The sequence below is a fragment of the Chaetodon trifascialis genome, chromosome 22 (assembly GCF_039877785.1).
Source record: "Chaetodon trifascialis isolate fChaTrf1 chromosome 22, fChaTrf1.hap1, whole genome shotgun sequence".
Lineage (NCBI taxonomy): Eukaryota > Metazoa > Chordata > Actinopteri > Chaetodontiformes > Chaetodontidae > Chaetodon > Chaetodon trifascialis.
In genome coordinates, this window is record NC_092077.1 from 6,403,366 (window position 1) to 6,428,662 (window position 25,297).

General features: G+C 42.3%; 2 protein-coding genes across 2 annotated transcripts in view; one reads left to right on the top strand and one right to left on the bottom strand.

Annotated features, from left to right (window-relative positions):
• The window catches only part of LOC139350820 (sushi domain-containing protein 3), a 31,107-nt gene extending 28,463 nt beyond the window's left edge, over window positions 1-2,644 (bottom strand). The window contains exons 1-2 of the mRNA XM_070992431.1: window positions 2,575-2,644; window positions 1,796-2,031 (exon numbers count right to left, since the gene is read on the bottom strand). The gene's annotated coding sequence lies outside the window, so the exon portion shown is untranslated. The remainder of the gene's footprint in view (window positions 1-1,795; window positions 2,032-2,574) is intronic.
• slc13a4 (solute carrier family 13 member 4) lies at window positions 1,676-25,293 on the top strand. Its single transcript, XM_070992427.1, has 16 exons — window positions 1,676-2,112; window positions 12,382-12,510; window positions 14,803-14,939; window positions 15,110-15,285; window positions 15,371-15,434; window positions 15,739-15,778; window positions 15,889-15,975; window positions 16,067-16,251; window positions 18,979-19,098; window positions 19,350-19,451; window positions 19,915-20,016; window positions 20,430-20,542; window positions 21,463-21,575; window positions 21,928-22,089; window positions 22,462-22,599; window positions 22,820-25,293. Exons 1-16 carry the CDS (start codon window positions 1,990-1,992, stop codon window positions 22,955-22,957), a joined length of 1,929 nt encoding a protein of 642 aa, XP_070848528.1. The 5' UTR covers window positions 1,676-1,989; the 3' UTR covers window positions 22,958-25,293.
• Window positions 25,294-25,297: the final 4 nt, after the last annotated feature.

Consider the following 25,297-nt stretch of genomic DNA (forward strand, 5'->3'; position numbering starts at 1 on the left):
AGTTTGGTTGTTTGGTGAGTTTATGCTGCTTACAGTATGTTTTGTCATATGAGGACCCCGCACATGGTCTTAAATGCACCGCTTTCATGTAACACTTGATGTGTGCAAGGTGTTTTGTAACTTATGACTGAGGTCTGCTCCTGGCTGCTTCAACTAGTTCAAACCTGGATGGTGAGGAAAGATGTAAGCTACACTTAGTGATTAGAATCAGGTGTTCTTAGAGCATTTTCCGAGTCTAAACGAAGTTCATGAGGTAAAACATTAAATATATTGTCTTTGTACTGTTTTAAAATGAGCATCAAATATCAAAAAGGTTTGTCAGGTCATCATGTTCTGTTTTATTTATGTTTTATGCAGTATCCCAACTTTTTTGGTTCCCAAAAATCCCAATAATCATGACCTCGCAACATCTAATACTGCCCCCACATGCAGACAGGCATGCAAACTGCACCAGGCTGAGCAGCACGTGGTGCTGAAATAAAGTCTAATGAACCTGCGACTGTAGATAAATAACAAAGAACAAAATATAATCCACTTAGTTTAAATGAAACAAGTACCCAGTGATATCAAACAGTTTTCATTCCAGGGCAGATTTGTTTCTTACAAACACAGAAAGGAGGCAGAAAGTGTTTGTTTTTCTCAGTCAACAGTGGTTGAAGTCAACCATAAATCAAGTAAGTCACCATTAATTGTGTGTTATATCTGAAGTCTTGCTCTACAGCATGGAATGACTCATGTGTGAGTCATTTCTTGCCAAATGAGTCTACATATGTAAACTGGTCTAATTCTGTTAGTCATCACTTACTAATGGGAAAAGTGACATCGATTCTCAGTTTTGGAAATCAAACTTATTCTTAGATGAATTAAAGGAAATTAACTACTTATACTGAAAACATACAGGACTGCATTTCCTCTGTGCCGCCAGTGAAAGTGTGTTGAACCTGGCCTTGATAAAAACTATGTAGAGACAGAACATTTAGCAAAAATATAAAATTAGATTGTTTTCCTCTTAAAACAGTTGGATCAATGATAGAGAATAAACTGTGACATTTATGTTATGAATGGTTCTCCACCAGGCTGCTGTCTGGAAAATGCACCTGTTCGCACTGACTCAGCGTGTCCTCTAGGGGGCAGTGTGTGACTGCAGCCTTATTTAATTCACTGTGTAAACTTGGTGAGTATTATATGATTTAGAATATGTAATTCAAATATTTTTTATTGATTTAAACCATTAATCAGTTATATGGCTAGCAAATTAATATAAGGCCACACATACACACTAAAACACTACATAGCATGTTGAATGCATGGTCATTTTTATGTGCTGTGGTATCCACTGCTTCCTCTTCATCTATTAAAGGTTTCTGTAATATTCTATTTACATGTTTTATAGTATCCTTATATTTCATCTCCTGGAGAATTTCATTTTATCGAGCATCCCTGCTATTCTAATATTACTATGTCTCACAGTGTCTCCCTTTTGGCCCCATTATAATCCTGCAAACAGACAGTTTTGCAGCAAACACCTCTACATGCACACGCACACACCCACGCACTTGTGCAAACTTTACTCATCTCTGATTGGTTGCGCAGCCAGAGAGGGTGTGGAAAACTCGTGGTTAATTAGCATACCTATCCAGGCTGATAAAACTGCCGGCAGCCTCACCTGATCCTTCACACGGCATCAAACGCACAAAGGGGGAGAGGGGCTTCGGTGTGGTGCATGGCACGTGAGTCAAAGACGGTGGGAATAAAATTCAGATTCGAAATAGCAAATTCAAGGAAGTTCACTCACCTCAGAGACACCCACAGATCCGGTCACCGGCCACCGACTGTGCGTAAAAGCGCACAGCCAAAACAGAACTTTGCGCGCTCCCAGGAGACTGCTTCCCTCCTTCTCCTGCCTCCAGCCCTCCGCGGCCGGTTTGTGACATTCACACCCGGTTCTGCTGAGTTGTTGCCGGTCCGACCCAGAGCCCCGGGTCACCCATGAGGCTAGAGGCCGCAGCCAGGATGGATCTGTTCAGGAAGCTGTGGAAGGCGAGGAAGCTGATCGTCGTGGTGTTCATCCCGCTGTCCCTGCTTCCCTTACCGCTCATCCACCCCACCAGCGTGAGTACAAGCAAAATAAATATGTGTATATTTTCATTGGAAGTATAGAAACAGAAAGTTAACTTCTGCCAGAAAGTCAGAATTTTCAAAATAAGAGCACATACAAACGTATGGTTGAATTTAAAGGAGATTACTGCATCTGTTAAACTACTCACTATAAGAGGACTTTAGGAGTATTATATCAGAAATTGAGCACATTTAAGTGTGAAAAATGCCAGTAAATTATTGATGCTACACGACATTATACACAGCTACACAAGAAAAAGGAGGTAAAATTGTCTCTTTCTTTGCTGAATGCCACCTTCTCATAATAATATTATAGGTGAAATACCACAAAAATAGCAATGACTACAACATACATGAAAGTACAATACATGCTGCTTATGACAATGTTGTTGTTTTTTTTTATTCAAAATCAGTTATTCAGTTAGTCATTATTGAATAAATAAACTATATAAATACCTTGAAAACATCAGATACAGCAATAAACATAGATCCAGTTGATCTGTTGACGCTCCTTCTGGTTGCTGATAATGGCTGAAGTGTCCTGATGGGATTTTAGTGTGTGTCTGTGTGTGTATGTGTGTGTGTGTGTGTGTGTGTGTGTGTATGTGTGTGTTGGTGTGTGTGAGAGAGAGAGAAAGAGAGAGAGAGGGAGAGAATCAATCAAAAGGCACACTGTCTTCTGTCTGATGAACGCTTGTCCTGAGCTGTCCTGATCATCAGCTGAGCTGTCTGTGTGGACAGGAGACATCGCAACATGCTGATGAGATGGAGATCAGTGAGGGGGGGTGGAGGGACACCAGAGTGAACAACTTGATACGCATTTAGGCTCATGTTCAGTCTGACTGTTCGCTGTGAGAGCCACTGGAAAGGAGGAGAAATCGGCCTTATTCTGCCTCGTAGCTCATGTGGAAACAATCGGATTATCTCAATCTGCATAAGTCCAATCTTTACAAGAATTCACCTGTTTGAATAAAATGTGTTGATCTGGGTTTCCAAGACACACAGGGGCTGCCCGGAAGACTCAGTGACACATTGAGTTAAAGATTTGTTGAGGTGTGATTCTGGGTGATAATGCATAGAAATGACACATGAGATGTATGATGCCAAAAACATGTTGTGTCATTCATTATCATATTTCTTATCGCCTCTAAACTAAACTACCATCATTTCGCCTCCAGATGAAATGTGGCTCTCAGAGATTCAGTGGAGTTTTGCGTAGGATTTAGGAATTAAGACAGGATCACATTTAGTGAGGCTCAGACCTGTGTGATTAGTATGGTTAAGTGTCAGGAGGAAACTAAATCTTCCTCACTTGTCAGCAAGCTCTCATGCCAGATTAAATGATATGCTGTGAGGAGCATTTACTGCTGTATCATATCCTGAGAAAAGCTTGGCTGGGATTTCAGCAGGTTTTCTGGCTCCAGTCACTGACAGAGATGGTGACGAGCAGTAAAAATTCAAGCTTCAGAATGTTTTTCTGTAGTCTAAATGATCCACTTCAACCCCAGTTCAGTTCAATTCACGCTGCTAAACGTCTGCTTCCCTGAAAGATAAATACCTCCTCGGTCTTTGAAAGACTGAGACGGTGGTGTCTGAACATATTTGTAGAACCCAGAAAGACTCTTTTAACCATCCAACCTTCTACAAAATTAGGTTTTATTATCAGTTATATTGGTATATAACATTTCTTGTCAATAAAAAATATCAATAATAAGGACATGTATGTATTATTTTTGGCTCCTGGATGAGAAAATGCAACTTGAGAAAGGATTAAAAATTGTAGCATTTGGAAATATACCAAGAAATGCCCTTTAAAACAATATGTAGGCATACAGATATTCAGCCAATCATTGATGTCTTTGTCATTATGAACTATTATCTTAGCACATGGTGCTATTGCTTTGGTAGCCTATTATACATGTCTGAAGTTTAAATGTATTTAAATAATCTTTAACATGTGACAGCTGTGTTTGCTTGTAGCTGATATTCTAATGAATAATAGTGTGGTCACATGTTCATTAACATGTCATTAATATGAAATTTCAGGTAGTTGCTAAACAACCACCATCTCAGCAGTAATATTATGAGTGGTGACAGGTGTGTGTTTATGTGTTATAAATGAGCTCCGGTTATTTGCGTTTCTTGTAAAATCATTAATATTCAAAGGAGTTGTTACGTGCTCGCAAGTCGTCCGTCAGCCAATCACGTTGTCGCCCAGGAGCCTTGCTGTTATGTCAGGACTGGTGGATGTTTGGCACGAGTAGGTGGCGCAGGATGAGGCCAAGAAAGAACAAAAGAACAAAAACTTCACTACAAAGAAAAAGAAAGAAACAATCCAAGCAATTAAGTTATATAATCAAGCAACCACCACGCTGGATTCTGACCCCCACGTGGCTTCCTTACGACATCAGGGACCCCAGACTGTGTCGAGAATTTGGCGGGGGTTCGGAGAGTGTGTGTGTGTGTGAGTGTGTGTTTTTGGAGTGGTACTGTGTCCAGCTGCAGCAGGACAGAACATCTGTTGGATGCAGTCAGGCCAGGTCAGACTAGAGAGAGATGACACAGGCGTGCACGAGTCATGCTTGTGCCATTTTGCATCCCCATGCAAACTGAGAACTGTGGACCACCATGAGGTCGGTATTTGTGAGCTAAATGACTCTATATTTATTGGATTGTCTTGAAATTTAGTACAGACATCCAAGTTCCCCTCAGGATGGATTCTAATTTCTTTGATAATCACTTAACTTTTATCGAGCGCCACCATCAGGTCAACATTTCTATGTATGCCATAATTTAGTTTGTAGCTAAATAACTTAAAAACTAACGGTGTTCTTGTCGCCCACAGCTGCACTTTGTGCATAGTGCTCATTAGCAAATGTTAGCATGCAAACACGCTGCTGAATGTTGAATGTTGAACACAGCATGGTAGCATTGTCACTGTGAGCATGTCATCCAGCTAAAGGTAGCATTTAGCTCCGAACACCTCTGTGCTGCTGGCATGGCTGCAAAGTTACTCTGGTGCATCCGACCCTTCACACTCGACCTGACGAAGCGCGACCTGATGAACCACAGCTACGTCTGTGGTGCATCCACATCCATCTCCTCACTGCACCGCTCTTGTACAGATGTTCATTGCAAAAGTAACTGGTTGAAAGTGAAAACCATTTTAGATTGTCTGACAGAAATATTGTCAAGGTTTTCACAAGTTAAATGATAGAAGAAACCTTATTTTAATGCTGTATTCCAACTCAAGATAGTCTCCCTTCTTTTGCAAAGAAAAATCAGTAGATTTCTTTGGAAATAAGTGGCAATATCTGGCAGAGTAACGCAGATTATTCCAACAAAAGCTGTTCTGCAGGATGGTTGTCTCACCTCTCACTTTATCTCAGATAAGATCTCTCTTAAATTTAAATACATGTGTTCACTTTTATTAGTGACATTTGTTTTGTGTTGTCTGTTTGTTGGTATCTGTGCGTCTGCCTATGTGTATAAAACACAGATTTAAATCTGTACACTGTCACATCGCCTTCCTTAAGGGGCCAAAATGAAGAAGTCCCCAAAATGTAAATCATTAAATTTCAGTGAGAAGACTAAGGGTTAAGGTTAGGTTAGGTTTGGGTAAGGGCGCAGTGCTCTTGGGGGAACACTCCGAGGGGCACAGGCTCTCGGGGGCTCAAAGGATCTTTGATCCTTAAAAATACTTAGAAGCCTGGCTGAGTGTGATGTTAAAATGTGCTTGGTGGATTGGGCCACGGTGCAGGCCAGCCGCGGGAACTTGTATGTTTATCAAAGTCCCCCCTCTTTGCAGGGTCTCTGCTGTAACATTTAAGGCTGTCATTACTTAAAAAAGAGCAAGCTTTATAACACGTGTTAGGGTTAGGTTTAGATAAGGGTGCAGGGTTAGGGTTAGGGTTAGGCAACTAGTGGTTTTGGTTATGGTCAGGGTAAGTCTCCAGGAAATGAATGTAAATCTATGCAATGTCCCCAAAAGTGATGGAAACACGACTGTGTGTGTGTGCGTGTGTGTGTGTGTGTGTGTGCGTGTGTGTGTCTGTTATCTGTCAGTTTAAATGCCCATTTAGCCCTCTGCTGATTGATGCAGTAAATACAGATTTCAGCCGTGACCTAATCTGCCTCTAAAAAGACCTTAAGCTACTGTCACCTCCGACACTGTCCACAGATAGCAGGGAGTTGATGAGACAATCATTGGGTTTCTGCTACATGTTGAGACACAAACCCGCCTGTCAGCTGCAGAACTCGCAGGGTTTGAGGAAAAACGTCTCATCTGATTGACGTTTGTAGGTCATGTAGACACAAAAAACCCCGATACCATATTTGTTTCCGTCAGAGAGGAACACTGTAGAACTGTGTGATTGTTTAATACTGTTAACCATCTTCCAACCAGAGGCACACTGAGACGTTGATTACACTTGATTCAACCACTGATGGTTAGCTGAGCTGATTTTCCAGTCGCTTGGCCAACAAGCTTACATTGTGTCAACATAAAACAGCTAAATGGTTCAATGATGAAATACTTAGTTCAAAACCTCAATTGATAATTATATCACGGCCATGAAAAAAAAAAAAAAGTCTCACTGGCTGGTAGGGGCAGTTCAATTTGTACATATTGATAATATTGATGTCTACTGCAGGCATTCAAACATCTGTTCATCAGCAGCCGCAATTCCATTATTCAGAGTTGTTTCGCCAACATTTTCTGCTTTTTGAAAATATGTTTTTATGAATGTATAGGGTGTGGTGCCTTATCGTCCTCTGGGGTCTGTATTTTCCAAATAGGGTATTGTCAGAATTGGGGTATTAGCATATAGGAAAATTGTAGCATTGGAAGTTTGCGTGTAAAGATCACGTCAACAACAAATGAAATGTGTTGATATAAATTTATTTTGACAGCGTTCTGTGGTGGAGACGCATCTCATCAGAATCAGCCAAGGACTGTATGTACACTGTCCAACAGTCAATAAAGACAAAAATGTCACCTAGAATTCATCCTCATCTTCATCATACAAGAATAATTGTATGTCAAAAAAAAAAAAAAAAGCTTTAAAAAGAAATTCTGTGTTGGCACTATCTTGGAAGTCAACCATGGAATAAAAGTTGTTAACAAAACTAGTGTATTAGTAGAAAAAAGTAGCCTTCTAGCTGTTAGTATTAGCTTTGAATGCTAATGCAGCTGTTGTGTCAGAATCATGTGTTTATCTGAAAATGATGTGCAGGCCAGACAGAATTCTGCATGGCCATGGTACAGCATCGGTGTTCCACTTCCTCATTCTTCATATATAGAGTTATACATCCATCCATCCATTTTCTATGCCGCCTATCCCTTTCGGGGTCGCGGGGGGGCCGGAGCCTATCTCAGCTGTCAACGGGCGAGAGGCGGGGTACACCCTGAACTGGTCGCCAGTCGATCGCAGGGCACATACACACAAGCATTCACACTCACACTCACACCTAGGGGCATAGAGTTATACAGTATCTGCATAATGGTTATTAAAGGAATAATTAAATCTGCAACCAAATGCCCAAGACTGCGGAATAATGGAGAACTTTGATTATGCATTTTTCAGTGTGTAAAAACAAAAAAGCTGAAAAAAGAAGAATGATGTGATTGTTACAGAAAGCTCCATTAGTGCTCAAACCTCTCAGCCTTAGTAGTGTTGATGTCAGGCAGCCTGCTGAGACACACACACACAGACAGACGCGCGCGCACACACTGTCCATTTCACCTCAGGCACCTCCAGCATCACATTCTTTTACAGCCTCTGAAAATCAGGTGAACTTTTGCCTAGATTTAAAGAAAAAAAATCTGAATTTTCATGCTTGTCGCAGCAGCTGTTGCCTCTCCGTCGTCTACTGATTCCCCAAAAATGTGAGGAAATCTGCACGTAATCTGCAGGTAGGGTGGAAAAACAAACCGGCTCTGAATGTCGTCTCTTCAAAGAAGCTGAAAACTCTACATTCGCATCAGTCATCGTGCCACTTAAAGAACGTTTACTGGCTCGCTTGCTAACGTTTCTTACACGGAAACCTCAAAGCAAACTTCCCCATCAGAATAGCAGCATGTATTGACGTCTTCTCCTTGACACGTCTCAGGATAAAGTCTGGAGGTTGCATAAGCCACTCAGTGATTCCTGCCCCTCTGCTTACCGAGCACTTTGGCTTTAACTTGCAAACCTGAAACAAAGAAAAAGAAGCACACACGAATGTTTGAGCATCTGATTGAAGCTGCAGTCCTTGTGTGGATGCTATCTCCTGATAGACAGAGACCAATAGTCAATGATCAGTGACTGCTGAATCAGAGCATCACTGGTGTGTATCTCCCTCACCCTGTGTTTATTTAATCGTACATGTTTGCCTTGCTTTATCTGTCCTTTTTTTAGTTCCCTCATGCCTCCTCTCTTTTCCTGTTTGCAGTCTTCTCGGTATGAGTGACAGATCAACAGTCACACACTTGATCTCGTTATCAGGCCCCTCACTTACCTCATGTTTCCTGAATGTTAAGACAGACGTACAGATGGAAACAGCTGTTAACCGAATGGAGAGAGACACCAACAGGCTAATGAGCAGAAACAGCTTTTGACTAAACTGCAGTTTGTACAGATCGTGAACAGTTTGTCTTTTGTTTAAATGTCTCTTTTAACAACATGCTCTCCCTTTATGAAGCGTGTTCTGAGAGGATTTAAATTGTTGTAACATTTTCTTTGGCGAGGGCCTCCTTGATTATGATCCCAAACACCTTGTTCTGTTCTCAGCCTAATCCAACAGCTGTGCCTAGTGCCTGGAAATGCCTCTTTCCTCTTGCCAAGTGAAATCCGCAGGAAAGCATCCAAAAGCAGCAGAGGTGGTGGCTTTAGAGTGACAACCTGTGGCATGAAAGCCAGTCCAATACCAAGCTGCAGCTGATAAAAGTCACTTTCATGTGTCCTTTGTTTCATTTTGTGGTCGATCCTGTCTATCTGACATGAGCTGATGAGTTGGATGTACAGTATTGTGCAGCCTGGGGATGAAGCAAGTGTCAGCCTGCATGACATTAGCTTATTTTCACCATTAGCTATAAACAAATCCATGCTCACAGAAAGTGATAAATGAAATTTCAACTTCCACCGTCTCTTCGGTTCTGTCACAGTCTGTTCAGGCTCTGCATAGTTTAGCACTGTTGGTTTATAGGACCTCTGGATGATGAAGATGTTTTGGATCATTATCCCTGACTGTCTCCTCATTAGGCACAGAGGGATGTTGCATATCTGGATATGTTTCAGTGGATTGGCTGCATAAGTATTAGTTTCCATGCATACAAAGACAAGTGAACATCAAGGGACATGTCAAATGTTGATGACGTGCATCGTGGCGACTGTCAAGAAAACAAAGTAGACGTGGACAGTCACGGACATGTTTACTATTTTTTTTGTTGAAATATAAGGCAACCCAGTGTGCCTCAGTTGGATGCACTCTCAGTGATGGAAAAAACTCATTACAGCTTGAAGCATGCTAAAAAGAGGCGGTTGTTCTGCGGGTAGTTTTGTGGTGAGTGAGCTAATAGCTAAGAAGCTGAAACCTCACTCAGAAGGAGAATTTGTGAGGGACAGCCTAACACCAGACAAAGGAAAATTGCTCCAAAGTGCCTGTTTGTCTGGAATAATTCATACAGATGAAGATGAAAACCTGATGTGGAAACTCAGTGATTTCAAGTGTCTGTGTGATTCAGCCTTCATGGTGGACATTATCAAGAACCTTTAAGAGCTGAACCTCAAGCTCGAGCAGCTTCTCAGATCTCTGCTTTCAAATGTGAAATCATTCAAAGTGAAATTAAAGCTGTGGCAACTGCAACTAGAAAGAGGAAAGACTGTATTTTCCTACTCTGCAAGAGCAAGTGTGAGTGTGAAAACTCCTTCAGGCATTTGGCAAGAGGTTTCAGGACATGAAAAGTAAACAAAAGGAACTGAACATATTTGATCCGCGGTTTAATGTGGAGCCAGCTGATGAACCTGACAACCCACAACACACAATCACTGAGCTGCAAAGCAACACTGATCTCAGAGCTAGGTACACAAACGTTCCTCTGCTCGAGTTCTAGAAACTGTGTGTCCATCCTGAGGATTGTTCCTTTCTGTGGAGACATGCACTGAAGTTTCCGTCTCTGTTTGGGACAACCTACTGCTTCTCATCAAAACTGACACTTGCATCATCATCACTACACTGTGGCATCAGACGCCTCACCAATGAGAAGCAGCCATCACATTTGTGGTTAGTCTGACCTATGTGTTCAATAATTTGATATTACTCTCGAAGGATGTCATAAAAATTTAAATGACCTCTGATAGGAAAAGGTTTCCCCACCCTTGATCTAGATCAGGGGTGGGTAACCTGTTCCACAGGGCCGCTGTGGCTGCAGGTCTTCTTTCCAACCAAGCAGCAGCACACCAGACTTGACTCATTCAATCAACTGATCTCACTCTTCAGACAGCTGATTGGTCAAACTGTGAGCTCTTGCTTGGTTGGAAAGAAGACCTGCAGCCAGAGCGGCCCTGTGGAACAGGTTGCCCACCCCTGATCTAGATGAAGTGTGTTTGTACTTCTACACTGTTAGAGCTACATCTTGACAACTAGCTCTAATTTAAACAGAGATGCAGAGTGTAACAGACTTTGTAAAGTGTGTAACTGTAACACACTTGGTAGGTGATTTATCGTATTAGAGTAAGTGATTTCTGTACAGTCAGTGGCTTTGAACAGCTGTGAGGTCTGAACAGGTCTGGACATGCTTCATCCTGGAGCCCTGCGGCTAATTCTCCCCGCTCTGGGGTTATTAATTTGAGATTAACTGACCTGTTACTGGCATAATGTTACACTGAATGTTCCTCTTACATAAAAGTACTACAAGCTCACACAGCATGTGGCAGAAGAGGGAATGCTCAAGTTAACAAATCAAACGCTGAGTCCAGATGTAACATTAAAAACCACAGTTAAAAACATGTGCAGAGCAGTTCAGTGCTGTGCAAGTCCATGACAGCGCACACCTATTTCATGCTTTATTGTCATCTCAGGCATGTAAACAGTTAGTTAATGAAATTCTTGGTTCATTTTCATAAGGTCTTAGCGAATGTCACGAGTTTAGTTTTTAAGGTTGGAGAGCCTGTCACTAAGCCTGCTGGTGTTGCGAAAGAGCGGTATGAGAGGCTCGTGTGGCAATATTATATAACCATAACTAGATTAATGCAACATCGGTGTATGTGTTTGTGTGTGAATGTGTGTGTGAAAGAGACCCACTGTCCCAGTAACACCTCACAACATGCACACCATACTAATCCGACAAAAAGCTTGCAATAATGAATTAATATATTGTAAGAGAGCAGGTGTGGATATGTGCAGCTTTCTGTGCGTGTACAGTATGTATATGTGAGATTGACTAGATGCTAGTATCAATGTCTGTTGTATTAGTGTCTGGCTCATTAGTGAGTCATCCTTCCTCCATATTGAGGCAGGACCAGAAATGTTTCTGATAACACTTCAAAAGCCTTTCAAAGTCTTTCTCAATATGGCTCAATATGTTTGATGATCCCTCTCTCATATCTGCTGAACATAGTTTAGTATAATGACTGGAATCTGGGTTTTGGGACAGTTTTACTTTGTCTGGTGCTAGCAGCTCTGCAGCAGCATCAAGGCTCTCCTTCTCAAATACTCCATCTGAATGAGGTTTCAGCCTCTCAGCTATGAGCTCACTCACCACAAAACATGCTGCAGAACGCCGTCTCTGTCAGAATGTGGCCTTGTGAAAGCTGTTTGTTGGACACCCGAACTCCACCGAAGTGCATTTATCCTTGCAGCTCACCCAGTTTAGCATGTTTTCAGTTCCAGAATTCAGATCCAAAATTAGCCTTTTTCATCACGAGTTTGTCCACATAAAATAACTTAGGACACACTGGCTTGCCTTTTACTTCAACAAACAAATAATCATTTGTCTTTCTTGACAATCGTAATAATGCATTGATGTGATATCGACTGCTACATGCATGTTGCCTTCAGGGACCACTCCGAAGAGCATGTTATTTTGTTTATTCTTGAAAAGAGGTGATTGGTGTCTTGAGTTTCACTGGTCATATACAGTTAGTTCCACACCCGTGATGTAGATAAGGTTCTTTTAAAAGTTTGCTTTGGTTGGTAAATGCTCTGTGTTGTGGTGTGGTTAGTATAACAAAGAAGCCTGAACCTGTGTCTCATCTGGTCAATGACGTGTTTTCACCCTTACAGGAGGCATGCTGTGCGTACGTGCTGATGGTGACGGCAGTCTACTGGGTGTCTGAGGCCGTTCCTCTCGGTGCTGCTGCTCTGGTTCCTGCCTTCCTCTATCCGCTCTTTGGGGTACTGAAGTCCAGCGAGGTGAGTCTCTGTGTATCATTGGCTGTCTGTCTGTTTGGTGCTTAGCGTGACATAATAAGTCAATAATGACTTATTCTCAAGTAGATGGATCTCAGACGGCAGTAAGAAGCAAATGATAGGAAGCCAAGTAGTTCATGTAATAGAGCTAACTAAACATCACGTTTATTTTTTATCTTATGATTGAGGTTTCTGAAGAGCCATTGTGAAGCTCAGTTTTTCTGTAAGGGATGGAAAACTTTGTCACTCTAATGGGGGAAAGAGCTTAACAGCAATGCAGGGAGCCAGCAGGATTGCTGGGGTGCAAGGTCGTGACGGCGTGTTACTGTGCTGGTAGTAAGAATCAGCTGACAAGATTGCTGTATATGCTGATGTACAGTAAGTCCAGATCAGAAAGAAAATGGGTGAAAGGTCTTTCTGCTCTCTGAACTTCATGAACTATGAGCCATTTGCATCTTTCTGTATGCTTTTAAGTATGTGGGAGGTTTCTCAGGTACATATAACTTTCCATTAGGGTTTTATGATGCAGTTTTACTTATCGTATTACGTGTCACTTCAGGCGTCATCGCTCAGCTGTAAAGGTTTTATCAGCCATGACTCTGTGGAGCGTGTAGAAAACCCCATTAACCTGGCGCTCATCGTCATTATCCCACTGATGTTTCTTAGTGTGGTTTCATCTCCGAGTACATGCATTCAAACATACCTACAATCAGCCACTCAAACACTTTCTCAGCCGTCATCACCACCGCCATGTCTGTTGCTCGGCCTAGGTAAGATTTGATTGGTTTGACTGATGGTGACAGCGGCACCTCTTTTTTCATACTAATAACACAAGTTTCCTCTCCATTAAACTCTCCCCCCTCTTCTTCATCTTTCTTATCAGTGTTACATAAAAAGTGAGCTGTACGCCTCGTGACCAAATCGCATTGACAAACAGTGACAAAGCTGCCTGTTAACACTGCTGTAAGCCTCTTGTGATGGTGTTCAGTTAATTGCCAGCAGAGCTTTATGCAACATTTTCAGTCTATTATCGTGCTCCCAGTTTCTCCTAACACCCACACCCAATTTCCCAAATGAACCCACGAGTGAGGAATGGCCGAATGCCTGCATAGCACATTGCTATATATGGTACATGGTGTTGAATGACATCAGTACAAATGTCTTTTTATTCTGGTTTGTCATTTTCTAAAGAATCAAGTCCCCTAAATTTCTGTAATGACCAAAGTCATAATGTTGGTTTCTAAATGTATTAGTGATACAAATGAGCCAAGGAAGTTACAGAGGACAGATAACCAGACTGTAAATTGTACAGTATAAGTAGCATTTATTCTGTATCTGCCAACTTGTGTAATTCATCAGTGAGGATTTGAATATTTAATTCCTTTCTTGACTAATACTTGATCCAGTCTGTAGCTCCTTCAACATGATCAAGCAACAGGTAGTGCTCGGAAACTTTCCTAATTTCAAATATAGAGATGTTAGTAAAGCCAGCGTCAAAGTGTCAGTTTCTTTCTCCACTAACTATCTTCCTAAACAAACAAATTGCATTGGTATGGCCACATTATATTCAGATTCAGTTGGTAATGCATTTCATATTCATAGGGTGGCTGAGGCTCAGGAGGTTGAGCGGATCCTTCACCCCCAGGGTTGGTGGTTCAATCCCTGGCTCATCCTCTCCATGTGTCATAGTATCTAAGACACTGGACCGAATTGCTCCCGATGGCAGCAACCTGCATCAGTGTGTGTGAGGGGCAGCATTGTAAAGCTCCATATAAATGCAGTCCTTTTACCATGTTATAGTTGTCAATTTTCAAGTGGAGCTCACATTCATCAGACCAGTCTAGAAAATTGCTAATTTAAGTGCTTTAACTATTTTACAATTATTATGGCGGGAAGAGGAGAGTTCAAAGCATTCATCCTCCTTTCAATACATAGAAATGACAGAGAAAGAGAATGAGAAGGAGCCATGTGTAAAAATGTCCAGCAGGAGGAAGTGCAGCAGGTTTTAGGTGAGAGGTGAGGAGACACAGGTTTATATAATGCTGCAAGGCCATGAACCCTGTGGGTGTGAAGTAGAGCAGATTAAGAAGAACAAATGGCAAACTGTAAATGTTGATCCAAATGAAGGAGGGGGAAGTAGGGAAATGGGTGAAGGAAGGAAAAAGCAAAAGGCCCTTCCTGTCCTCTCAGATCTTGTGCTTTTTATCTTTCTTGAATTTAATCATTTTTGTCAGATAGCCTGAAGTCGGCTTCTGTAAGTGAGGTTGGTGTGTGTGTGTGTTTGTGTGTGTTCAGGTGGCAGCAGAATATTGTAAGGACACCACTCTGCTGCTGATGGGAGTCATCTGCCTGGCAGCCTCTATAGAGAAGTGGAACCTGCACAAACGCATCGCTCTGCGCATGGTGATGATTGCTGGGGCCAAGCCTGGCATGTGAGCAGCACACACACACAATCAAACATTCAGTAAAGCTGTTCATACATACAAATGCACACACACTAAATCCAACACTGAGACTGAGGTCTGATCAAAATGTCCCACTCCAAAAACACACACACATAGGCACAGACACAGATCAGTCACTGTCTCTCTTTCTAATTCAGGTTGGTGCTGGGATTCATGTGCTGCACAGTGTTTCTGTCCATGTGGCTCAGCAACACGTCCACCACAGCCATGGTGATGCCCATAGCCGAGGCTGTCCTGCAGCAGCTAATCTGCACCGGCCTGGCCGACAGCCACAACGACTCTGAAACCGCTGAGGCCCCTGAGGATGACCGCGGTACGTCAGCAGCAGTAGTTCAGCAAATCCAAAAGGATTGTGCATCCAACCCTTTTCCATTTCTGATGAATGTTGTTGTGTGCAGCTGTTTCAGACAAAGAAGAGAACCTGGACAAAAACCAGTTAGAGCTGCTCTATCGCAACGACAGGTATGTTTGTTTTTGCAAGCACATTTTTGTGTGGATTCTACCTCATTTTCTTCCTCCCAATTGCAATACCCAGTGACTCCCAGCATGTACCATAGTCATTGCCAACTTTTAATTATCATCGGTTAAATTATTTTTGAAGGCTATTTCTGCTTTGTATTATTTCTTTAGTTACTTCACCTCTTCGTACAATATGAAGTTTGAATATGAAGTTTTAGAAATGATGTTTGTACACAACTTTTCAGCGATAGCGTCTCATGCATTCGATTATCAGTATTAGCTGTAACCCCAGTTCTTCTTCCTCCAGCAGTGACTGCACTAAACAGGAGCTCTCTACACTAAGTGAGGTGAGAGCTGGAAAGGCTTTTTAACCGAGTAGGCAGAAGTCAAATCATTAGGAGCAGAGCAACAGAAAGATCTTCATGCTACAAGTGACGTCTCTTGCTCTTATTCTCAGGTTCAGACCGGGGAGGCAAATGGTTTGGGTCTAAGGCCAGTCTCGAACCAAGAGTTCATGAAACACACCAATGGACACCTTCCTCAGGTTAGGAACACACACACACAGGTTATTAGAGGAAGTTCAATTAATGTCAGTAATGTTTTCCATTCACACAGTATTCCCCTCACTCTCTCAGGTTGCCATTGAAATCCCAAATGTGAAGCGGGTGAAGGCCAGGAGAGACTCCCAGTATCCCACCAAGAGGGATCACATGATCTGTAAATGCCTTTCGCTCAGCATCACCTACGCCGCCACAATCGGCGGTCTCATAACCATCACCGGCACATCAACCAACCTCATCTTTGCTGAGCAGTTTAACACGTAGGTACACACTGGCACACACATTAACTTGTGTAATGACTTAAAAAAAAAAAAAAAAATCTGCTGACAGAAAACTGTTAAAGCAGCTTTACAAACTGGTATCAGACAGATATTTTGGTTTGGTATTAGCTCAGGATGCCTGTACACACCATCACAACTTTCAACACATTTACAGCTTGATTGATTTCTTGGCTGCCGCGCTGAAGAAGTTCATGTTAACTCAGTGTCTGGAGAGCAGGCAGGGTCTGAGATCAAACTAATCAGCCTCTACAGCCCTGACAGAGCCGATTTCCTCCAGCCGCAGCACTAAGCCCGGCAGAATGGCCTCCTTCATGTCGCAGCTTGTTGGACAAAGGTCAGGTTTTGATTTTGTGTGTGTGTGTGTGTGTGTGTGTATTTGTGTGCAGTTGTAGTTGTAATCCCAAAGTGATGTTATGAGGACCAGCAACCAATCCGAGAAGCGAATAGGAAAATCCCCTCGAATTATACCTTTCCGTTCGAATTTTTGAATTTTACTCAAATTTCAGTCAAACGGCCCGAGGTCGACTTCTGTAAGTGTGTGTCTGTGTGTGCGTGTGTGTGTGTGTTCAGGTCAGTCAGTCCAAGTCCTTGTCTGCAACAAGTCCATGCTGGTAAAACAAGGCCAAGCATTCAGCTTGTCTTTCAGTCTGCAGCTGATGTTTTTGTGCTCCAAGGATTTCAGAATTGTTGGCATGATTGGTGTGTGTGTGTGTGTCTCTCTGTGTGCGTGTGTGTGTAAATGCAATGGGTTTTTTGTGGTTTTGGTAGTTTTCATTTAGTTAACAGGATATGATAAAAAAAAGACTGCAGACGAGAAACAGTCATCAAAATGTCATCAAGATAACAAATTTAGATGATTGTGCAACCTTTGTGAAGGTGTTTGCTTGTCAGTTCTTAATAATTAGATGTATTTAAGGCTGTCTTATCAGTGTATTTATGCTCTAATGGAGGAAATGACTACTCTTAATGTGAAAGGGCTTGCTCATAATGACAAACCCTCACATATTTTTCATTGGACTCAGCGGAGACCAAACCAGAGCTAAACAGAGAGTGGATATTAGGCTTTCATTCATCAGGTGACCAGAAAAAAGCTACTTCAACTTCATGCTAATGTTGCTGCATGTTAGCAAACAGACATCCGCTTGTTAGCACGGTCATAATAGCATCTTTATAGGGTGATGATATGTAAATGTAGTGTTTGCACTGTGCTGCTCTGTCAATCTGTTAATGAAGATTTTAAGTAGGGCGGAGGGAAACAAGGGTGTGTCCCTGCTCATTGATAAATATTTACAGTGAATATCATGATTAAAGTGATCAAAGTAATTAAGAAATTAATATTTTAGAAATTTATTTTTGTCACTTATACATCAGAGTTCATTTAACTTTGTACTTGAAACCAAGTCATTGATGGTGCTTGATCACTGAGGATGACTGAAGGGATGGCAGAGCTGTTTCTGCAGCACATACGTGATCTTCTGAATGTCACCTGTACCCTACTCAGTGTCTGTACAGCAGAGAGCTCATTGAAGCACGTCTGAGCAAACACACTTTATCACCCGTACAGTGCGCTGAAAACGAATGACTACTGCACCGCTACACAGCCGTCTGTCTGGCACTGACCCCTATGATGGGCTTCTTTTCTTTATACAGCTGAAAATAACAGGCTTGATTGTCACCTGGGCAAACGTTTCTCACAGGGCCTCACACTGGCACTGACTTTCATGGTGTGTGTCAACAAGTCAGTGACCCTTGTGGCCTCTGCTGTCTATGATGCGGAGCTTTCGAGGAAATACATGAATTGGAGTCGGTGGCGGTCGCATTAAATCGCTGGGAGATGCCAACGTGCAATTAGTGGATTTAGTGGATGCCACGATTACGACTTCTGCTACTGCTTCTCTTCTGCTTCATCCCTCAAAAGAGTAGTCTGGAAAAATAGATTAACAGTGAAAATGAGGGATTGAAGTTACTGCACATAGAGATTTCTGCAGATAAATACACCGCCACACACTTCTAGTGGGATTTGAGTGATGACTTGATGAGAGTCACATTTTTACTCATTCTGCAGCATACCTACGCAAAGGACAACGCACGTCTGGACCTTCTTTGGAAATGTTCCTCCATCAGATATTGTCTTGACTTTTGTACCCATGGTTGTGCTACTTCAAAGATTAGCTCTGAAACATGCAGCCTAACAAGCCGTTAAAAAGACAGCATCCAGATCTGCAACTACAGCACATTGGTCATCTTCAGTTTTGTCAAATACTTCCATCTGCATAGTATACCTTTAGACTTTAAGATGGAAAGGTTAACAAGTTGTTCTTATGTGATTTTTTTCTCCCTCTGCTCTGCCTGCTGCCCTGTAGTTACAGTAATAAACCAGCTCAGACCGCCGTTGTTCCTGTCGGTTTTACTGTCACAGTACAGAGCTCACACTGACTCAGCTCTTATCAGTGTGGAGATGAGAATGACAACAGCTGTCAGTCAAAGCAAACACGAGAGCAAGGCAGGGTCAAGGTGGGCAGCTGATGGGGGATCAAACTCTGATAAGGTTTTACTGCAGTTGCTGTCAGTGGTCACAAGTTTCAGTCTTTAAAGAGATTTACTGTTTAAAATAAGTGCTCACGTACAACAACCTGCACACACTCTCACACACACATGTGCAAGCATCCCAATGAACTCTCTGTGTCTCTCTCTTCGTCTTTCCAGCCGTTATCCAGATGCGAAGGTGATAAACTTCGGCACCTGGTTCATCTTCAGCTTTCCCATCGCCATCATCATGCTGGTCCTCACCTGGCTCTGGCTGCACTTCCTCTTCCTCGGCTGCAAGTGAGTGTGTGCATGCTTTGGTGTGTATTTTACAGATTATAGCCTACTGTGTGATTATGGTGGTGTGTGTGTCCTACTTGGCACTTCTTATCTGCAGGACAGGAGTGTTGCATCTTATCATTATAGACTCAAATGATAATCCCTCTGTCTGTGCACTGTTGAGCCATGGCGCCTCCTGTGTGTGTCAGGTCACCGTGTGGTTGACGTTATTGTTGTTGTTGTTGTTGTTGTTGTTGTTGTTGTGTGTTCAGCTTCAGGGAAACATGCTCATTGAGTAAGAAACGCAAAACCAGTCGAGAGATGCTGTCAGAGAGGAGGATCCATGAGGAGTACGCAAAACTGGGACCTATCAGGTGTGCATGCATGCTTCTGTGTGTGTATGTGTGTGTTTTTGTCCCAGCTTTCCTGTTTAAATATAGTGGGAAGTTTGGAGGTTGTGTTCATGCAAATATGGTTAATTCCTGTGAGAAATCTGAGGTAATATAATGGAAATGTATTCAGTCCAAAAGTGGTGGGAACCAGACTGAAAAGCATCATGAACACACCTACAGAACTCATAGGAAAATGTTGTGTTTTTACATCAGTGTCATGGTGTTTGTTTCTTGTCTCTGATAAAATCTGCTTGGAAATGCATACAATTATACTTTTTCCCAAAGTCCCAATAAACATCAAGATTTTTGGCAGTAACCTGCATGTGTGTGTGTGTATCTTACTCACACACCCAGACATGACATTGGAACAAAACCATCACTCATGTAATTGTTGCTCACATGCTTTTGTGGTTTCTGTGTGCGTGTGTTTGTGTGTGTGTGTCAGCTACCCGGAGGTGGTGACTGGCGTTTTCTTCATCCTGATGACTCTGCTATGGTTCACCAGAGAGCCTGGTTTTGTGCCCGGCTGGACCTCTCTCTTTGAGAAGTGAGTACCCATAATGTTGCACACACCCTAAAGAGTGTTAGTGATCAAACAGGTGTGAGTGGCTTCAGATAGGTCGTGCAGTTTGTCAGTCAAAAATACACACAGACTCACCATCACACAGGGGTGAGGAACCTTTTTACGACCATTGCAGCATTCACACATAGATCACACTCACCTCTGCAATGGCTGGAACTGCTTCTCTTAAATTCACTCTAAGTGATTTCACATATGAAAGCAGAGAGCTGAGAAGCTGGCTGAATGGCTGAACCTCTCCATAACACTGTAAGCACGCACATAGAGTCTGCACCATAAGAACACTTTACCTGGAACTTGGAGGTTTCCTTTCTCCTTCTTCTGCATCTTTTATATTTGCAGTGCATGTTATATGTTTATGTGGGCGTTTTCCTTCTCAGGAAAGGCTACAGGACTGATGCGACAGTGTCCGTCCTTTTGGGTTTCCTGCTCTTCCTCATCCCTGCCAGGAGACCCTTCTCCTCCACCCCCTCCTCCAGCTATAGAAGCACAGGTCAGGACCATGCACTCGTCCAGCTGGCTGTTTTTAATATGGCTCTTCTACCTTTGCTTTATCTTTCCGGGACCAGTTGTGGAGTTTTTAACATATGGGGGTCAGTGAAGTTGTTCAGCACTGCAATAGAAATATAGAATGGAAACACTGAAGTTAATTTGGGTTAATTAAAAAGTAAGGCACAAAAAACACTTAATATATGAATAACACATATATATTACATGCACAGTCTCCTTGCCCTGCTGCAAACAGCTGTTGTTCCAACACGCTCCTGTCTGTGTTACCAGCCTGTGCACGTTGATTTATTGCTTGTATGCTGCAGGTTCACCAGGTCAGAGAAACCTCTGCTTTAACAGAAAAATAGTTCACCTTCAGACACTGCTGTTCTCCACGGTTGAGCAACACTTTGAAAAACACTGAAAAAGTCTGACATTTATTGTATTTTGCTGCGCTGCTCAACACATGATATAGTGCTGACACCCTTCAGTCCAGTCACCTCTAAACACCGTAACCTATGAGAAACACAGATGTAGGCATGCAAACAGCTGCAAGGCATTTATCTCCTTTTACAATTTATGGTGTTTTTTAAGACACAGAGAGGTAAACATATACACATATAAATGATAAAACACTATTGACTTGAGTTTAAATGGACTTCTTCTTTCAAGGAAATTTCTATTTTCCCTACCATTACATTAGTGGAAATTACCTGTAACATAAAGCGTTACTAAAAATATCTTTATCATGTACTGTATATACACTACAATACAATGAAGTAAGTTCCCTTTCAGCAGAAACTTACAAACAAAACAGTACAAAACTGTGTTTTTATAAATGACAAAATGATTCATCGGTTTGATGCTTATTAAATAAAACATTCTAGCTGCATTAAAATATTTTCTCTGGTTTTAACCCATCAGATGAGGACGACCCGCTGGCTCCCATGATCACCTGGAAGGACTTCCAGAGACTGATGCCATGGGAGATCGTCATCCTGGTGGGAGGAGGCTATGCATTGGCTGCAGGTTGCAAGGTACAGCACATGCGTTTGAGTGTGCTGTTGTATTACAGTACCGTACCATTGTAAGTTAAAGGTTACACGCCATTTTTATCTTCAAGATTTATCCTCAGGCTCATCTCGTGAAGGTCAGTGCAGATTCAAAGTGATAATGTGATGGGATTTGGTATTTAAAAGAGCCTGTAGTCGTAGTTTCAGTGGTAAAGAAAGTACATTATACATGAACATGAAACATGAAAGCTATGTAGAGACAACAGTATATTTGTAGATATAGCTAATTTCTCAGTTGATGGCAGAGTGCAGCTTGAGGGTGACAGACTATTTGAGGATGCTCACGTGTTTTATATATGTTTGTGTGTGTGTGCAGGTGTCAGGCCTGTCAGTGTGGATCGGCAGACAGCTGGAGCCCATGAGTGGTCTTCCTCCCTGGGCTGTCACCCTGCTGGCCTGCCTGCTGGTGTCGGCGGTCACAGAGTTTGCCTCCAACCCGGCAACTCTCACCGTCTTCCTGCCCATCCTGTCAGCGCTGGTACGACATACTCCCTCACACAGAGGCACCAAAGAGGAGAAAAAAAGTACTTTTATGTTGAGATGAAGCATTAATAAAGCAGGGACTTGATGTGAAGAGTGCATACAGCAATGCAAACGGAAAGGCAGGTGGTGCTTAGAAAAATATAGAGTCCAAAATCTGTAAAAACAATGCTGATGTCTGCTGCAACATCACACAATTTTCCTCCCTCCCCTCGTCCTTCGTCTACCTTTCCTTATCCCCCGTCATTTCTCTCTCGTCTCCTTCCTTTCCTTCCCCGTTTTAAACCATCCCTCTCACTATCCCTCCTTTCTTTTCCCTTTCTTTCTCTTTACCCCCTTTGTTCTTCTTCACCCACCTCCCTCCATCCAGTCAGAGACGCTGCACATCAACCCCCTCCACACTTTGATCCCGTCCACCATGTGTGTGTCATTCGGGGTCATGCTTCCAGTGGGGAACCCCCCCAACGCCATTGTCTTCAGTTACGGCCACGTGCAGATCAGCGACATGGTACGACACACACACACTCACACACACAAAGTCACATGTTCTTTCTGCAGCTGCAGCATCAGGCTCAACAGTACAACGTGTCCAATTTGTTTTATGTAATCAGATTTTTGTCTTAACACTTGGCGAACCCAAACACCAAGTTCTGATATTTAATTTTCAAATGAATGAATGCATACATGTAGCCAATTGTTTTTTTCATTTTCCTACTCCTCCTCTTCAGGTGAAAGCAGGCTTTGGGGTGAACCTGATCGGCGTGGCGGTGGTGATGTTGGCTATCACCACGTGGGGGGTTCCCCTCTTCAACCTGACTGAGTTCCCAGCCTGGGCAGTGGCCAGGAACGTCACCGGGAGCTTATAACCACCGCAGGGTGGGGTCAGCGGGAAGAAGAGGGGATGAATCACTGAAAGACAGAAAGAGAGAACGACATGGGGCAGTGTTTCTGTGAGGAAAGACAACAAGAAAAATCCGTGCCAAGAGGACTGTCTTGCTCAGAGTTAAGCTGTTTCTTAGACTGATTAAACTGGACCTGAATCAAGAAGAAGGATGGAGGGAAGAGGAGAGGAGGAGAGCAACAAACTATGACCTGTTGCTTCGATAGAATAATAAGAACCCTATACTTTTTGGGCATAAAGGGGTGCTGTGTGGAATACAGAATGCCTCTGTCAAAGTGGCCTCTGAATGGAGCACTAACTCCAGCAAAAACATATTTTTTTTACCTCCATGACCGAAGTTTGATGGAGATTATCTTTTCACCGAATCACTGAAGATATTACTAAAAAGCTACAAACCTATTTGTGGTGATCAAGAACAGATTTTGTTTTTTGATTCCTGTTAGAAACAATGATAAGTTAGGTTTTTTAGAAGCTGCCTGGAAAGTCTTTCCAGAGCCACATCATGCCACATTCTGTGGATTATTTCACATTGCGATAGAAATAAGAGATATGGTCTCGCTGGAAGCCTCTTTTTCTGCAAGCTTCTGCTGCACTTAAATGTATTGCTCTGCAACCAGATCACATCCATTGCAACATGGTGGGCTGGTGACAGGTTTTCTGAGTGAATCTGAAATTTAGCTTTAATATCACTTTGCCCGGTGTCAAAGAAAGAGCAGACTGTTGTATTGATGCAGGATAAAATGCATGAAAAGAGGCTTCTGCTGTGGCTGATAATGTACTGTATACATAGAGCAACTTTCATATGCGGCCAGTATCTTTTCAGAAGAGTCTTTATGATCTGTTTCTAAAGCTTGTGTACATTTAGCAACAAATTGATATACAGTGTCCATAGATGTTCTTAGCTGCTATCTGCATTGTAAATCTAGGCTTCTTAATATCTGTTTGATGTCTTTACCAAAGTTTCTGAAGCTGATTTTTGTGCCCAATCATACTGTGAACATTTGGTGTTTTGTTGGCCACGTTTACCCAAAGCGCCTTCCAGCACCACTTGTGCCTTCACCACATTGTTGCCGGTCAGATTACACTTAGAGCGTCACTGTGTCTTGTGGGAATCCAGCCTCTAATCCTGACAGTGTTACTTGCTGTGATCTCAGAGCAGTGCAGGATCTCGGTTCACCGCCACTGTCCTTAAATGATGGAGCACTGTAGTCTAAGTGCTTTCACAGCCTGAGAAACTCATTACAATATTAAGAATGTAACCTGTACTGTATTTAAGGTATAGAAAGTCATACCATTGTGGAATTCATGCTGACTCCATTTCTGTTGTAGCTTTTCATGATGGTTTTGTGCAGTTTGGAAGGCTTGTAGACTTGAGAGGTTAGACACGTTCCCGCCATTACTCTGTGTATTCAGCCGAGGGCTTTGTATTCTACAAACAAGACCCCTAACTGTGTTCTCCTTAATCACTGACTTCAGCCTGGTGAAAAATCTGAGAAAATTGTACCAGCTGAGGCCCTCATTTTGCCAATATTATGATTGTTGACCATGAAAATGAAGGTCTGTGTTAGCCAGCATCTAGAAAACACTTAAACAAGCCTTTATCAACAGCTACAGTTATTATCGCAGACATTTTATTTTTATTAATTTTGTCACATCAGTGTGTTAAGCAACAGGATGACCACGTTTGGTCATTATTTGTTCTCTCCTTGCATGTGAATGCAGAAAGACTGCAGAGTCCCTCCAAGTCCTGAGTCACTGTTGAACGCAGCATCCAAAGCCTTTAAGGAAGAGAGACAGAGTGAGGTAGCACAGGGTCGTATGGTACAGTAGTTTGTTCAATCAGCTGTCAAATCACAGTATACACACAAATAACTGTTGTCTGGTGGTGAGAAGGTTTGCACATAACATTCACTGTACTGTGCAAAAACTATACAAGATATGCCTTATATTTTTACACAAATTTGAAGTGTAATTTGTGGCTTTTTTATATCATTGCATTGTAAGTTTAGGTCCAAGTGTAGGCAGAATCAAAAGCCTATGCTTTTCTTTTGTAATTTATTCAGTTCCGCTGAAGGTCTCTTACATCATGATGGTGTTACAGCAGTGACCTTTGACCCAGGGGCCACACTCCTTTGTAAATACATACAGATTTGTAATATAATGTGCTTTTGTTTCCAAATGAGCTGTAATATTCCTAAATTATGTGTTATACTTGGATGTTTCCTTCATATCCTACTCAGACAAAAACTAGAGCTAGGATGATACATTATACATGCACAACAATAAAACAACTAAAACCACTGAG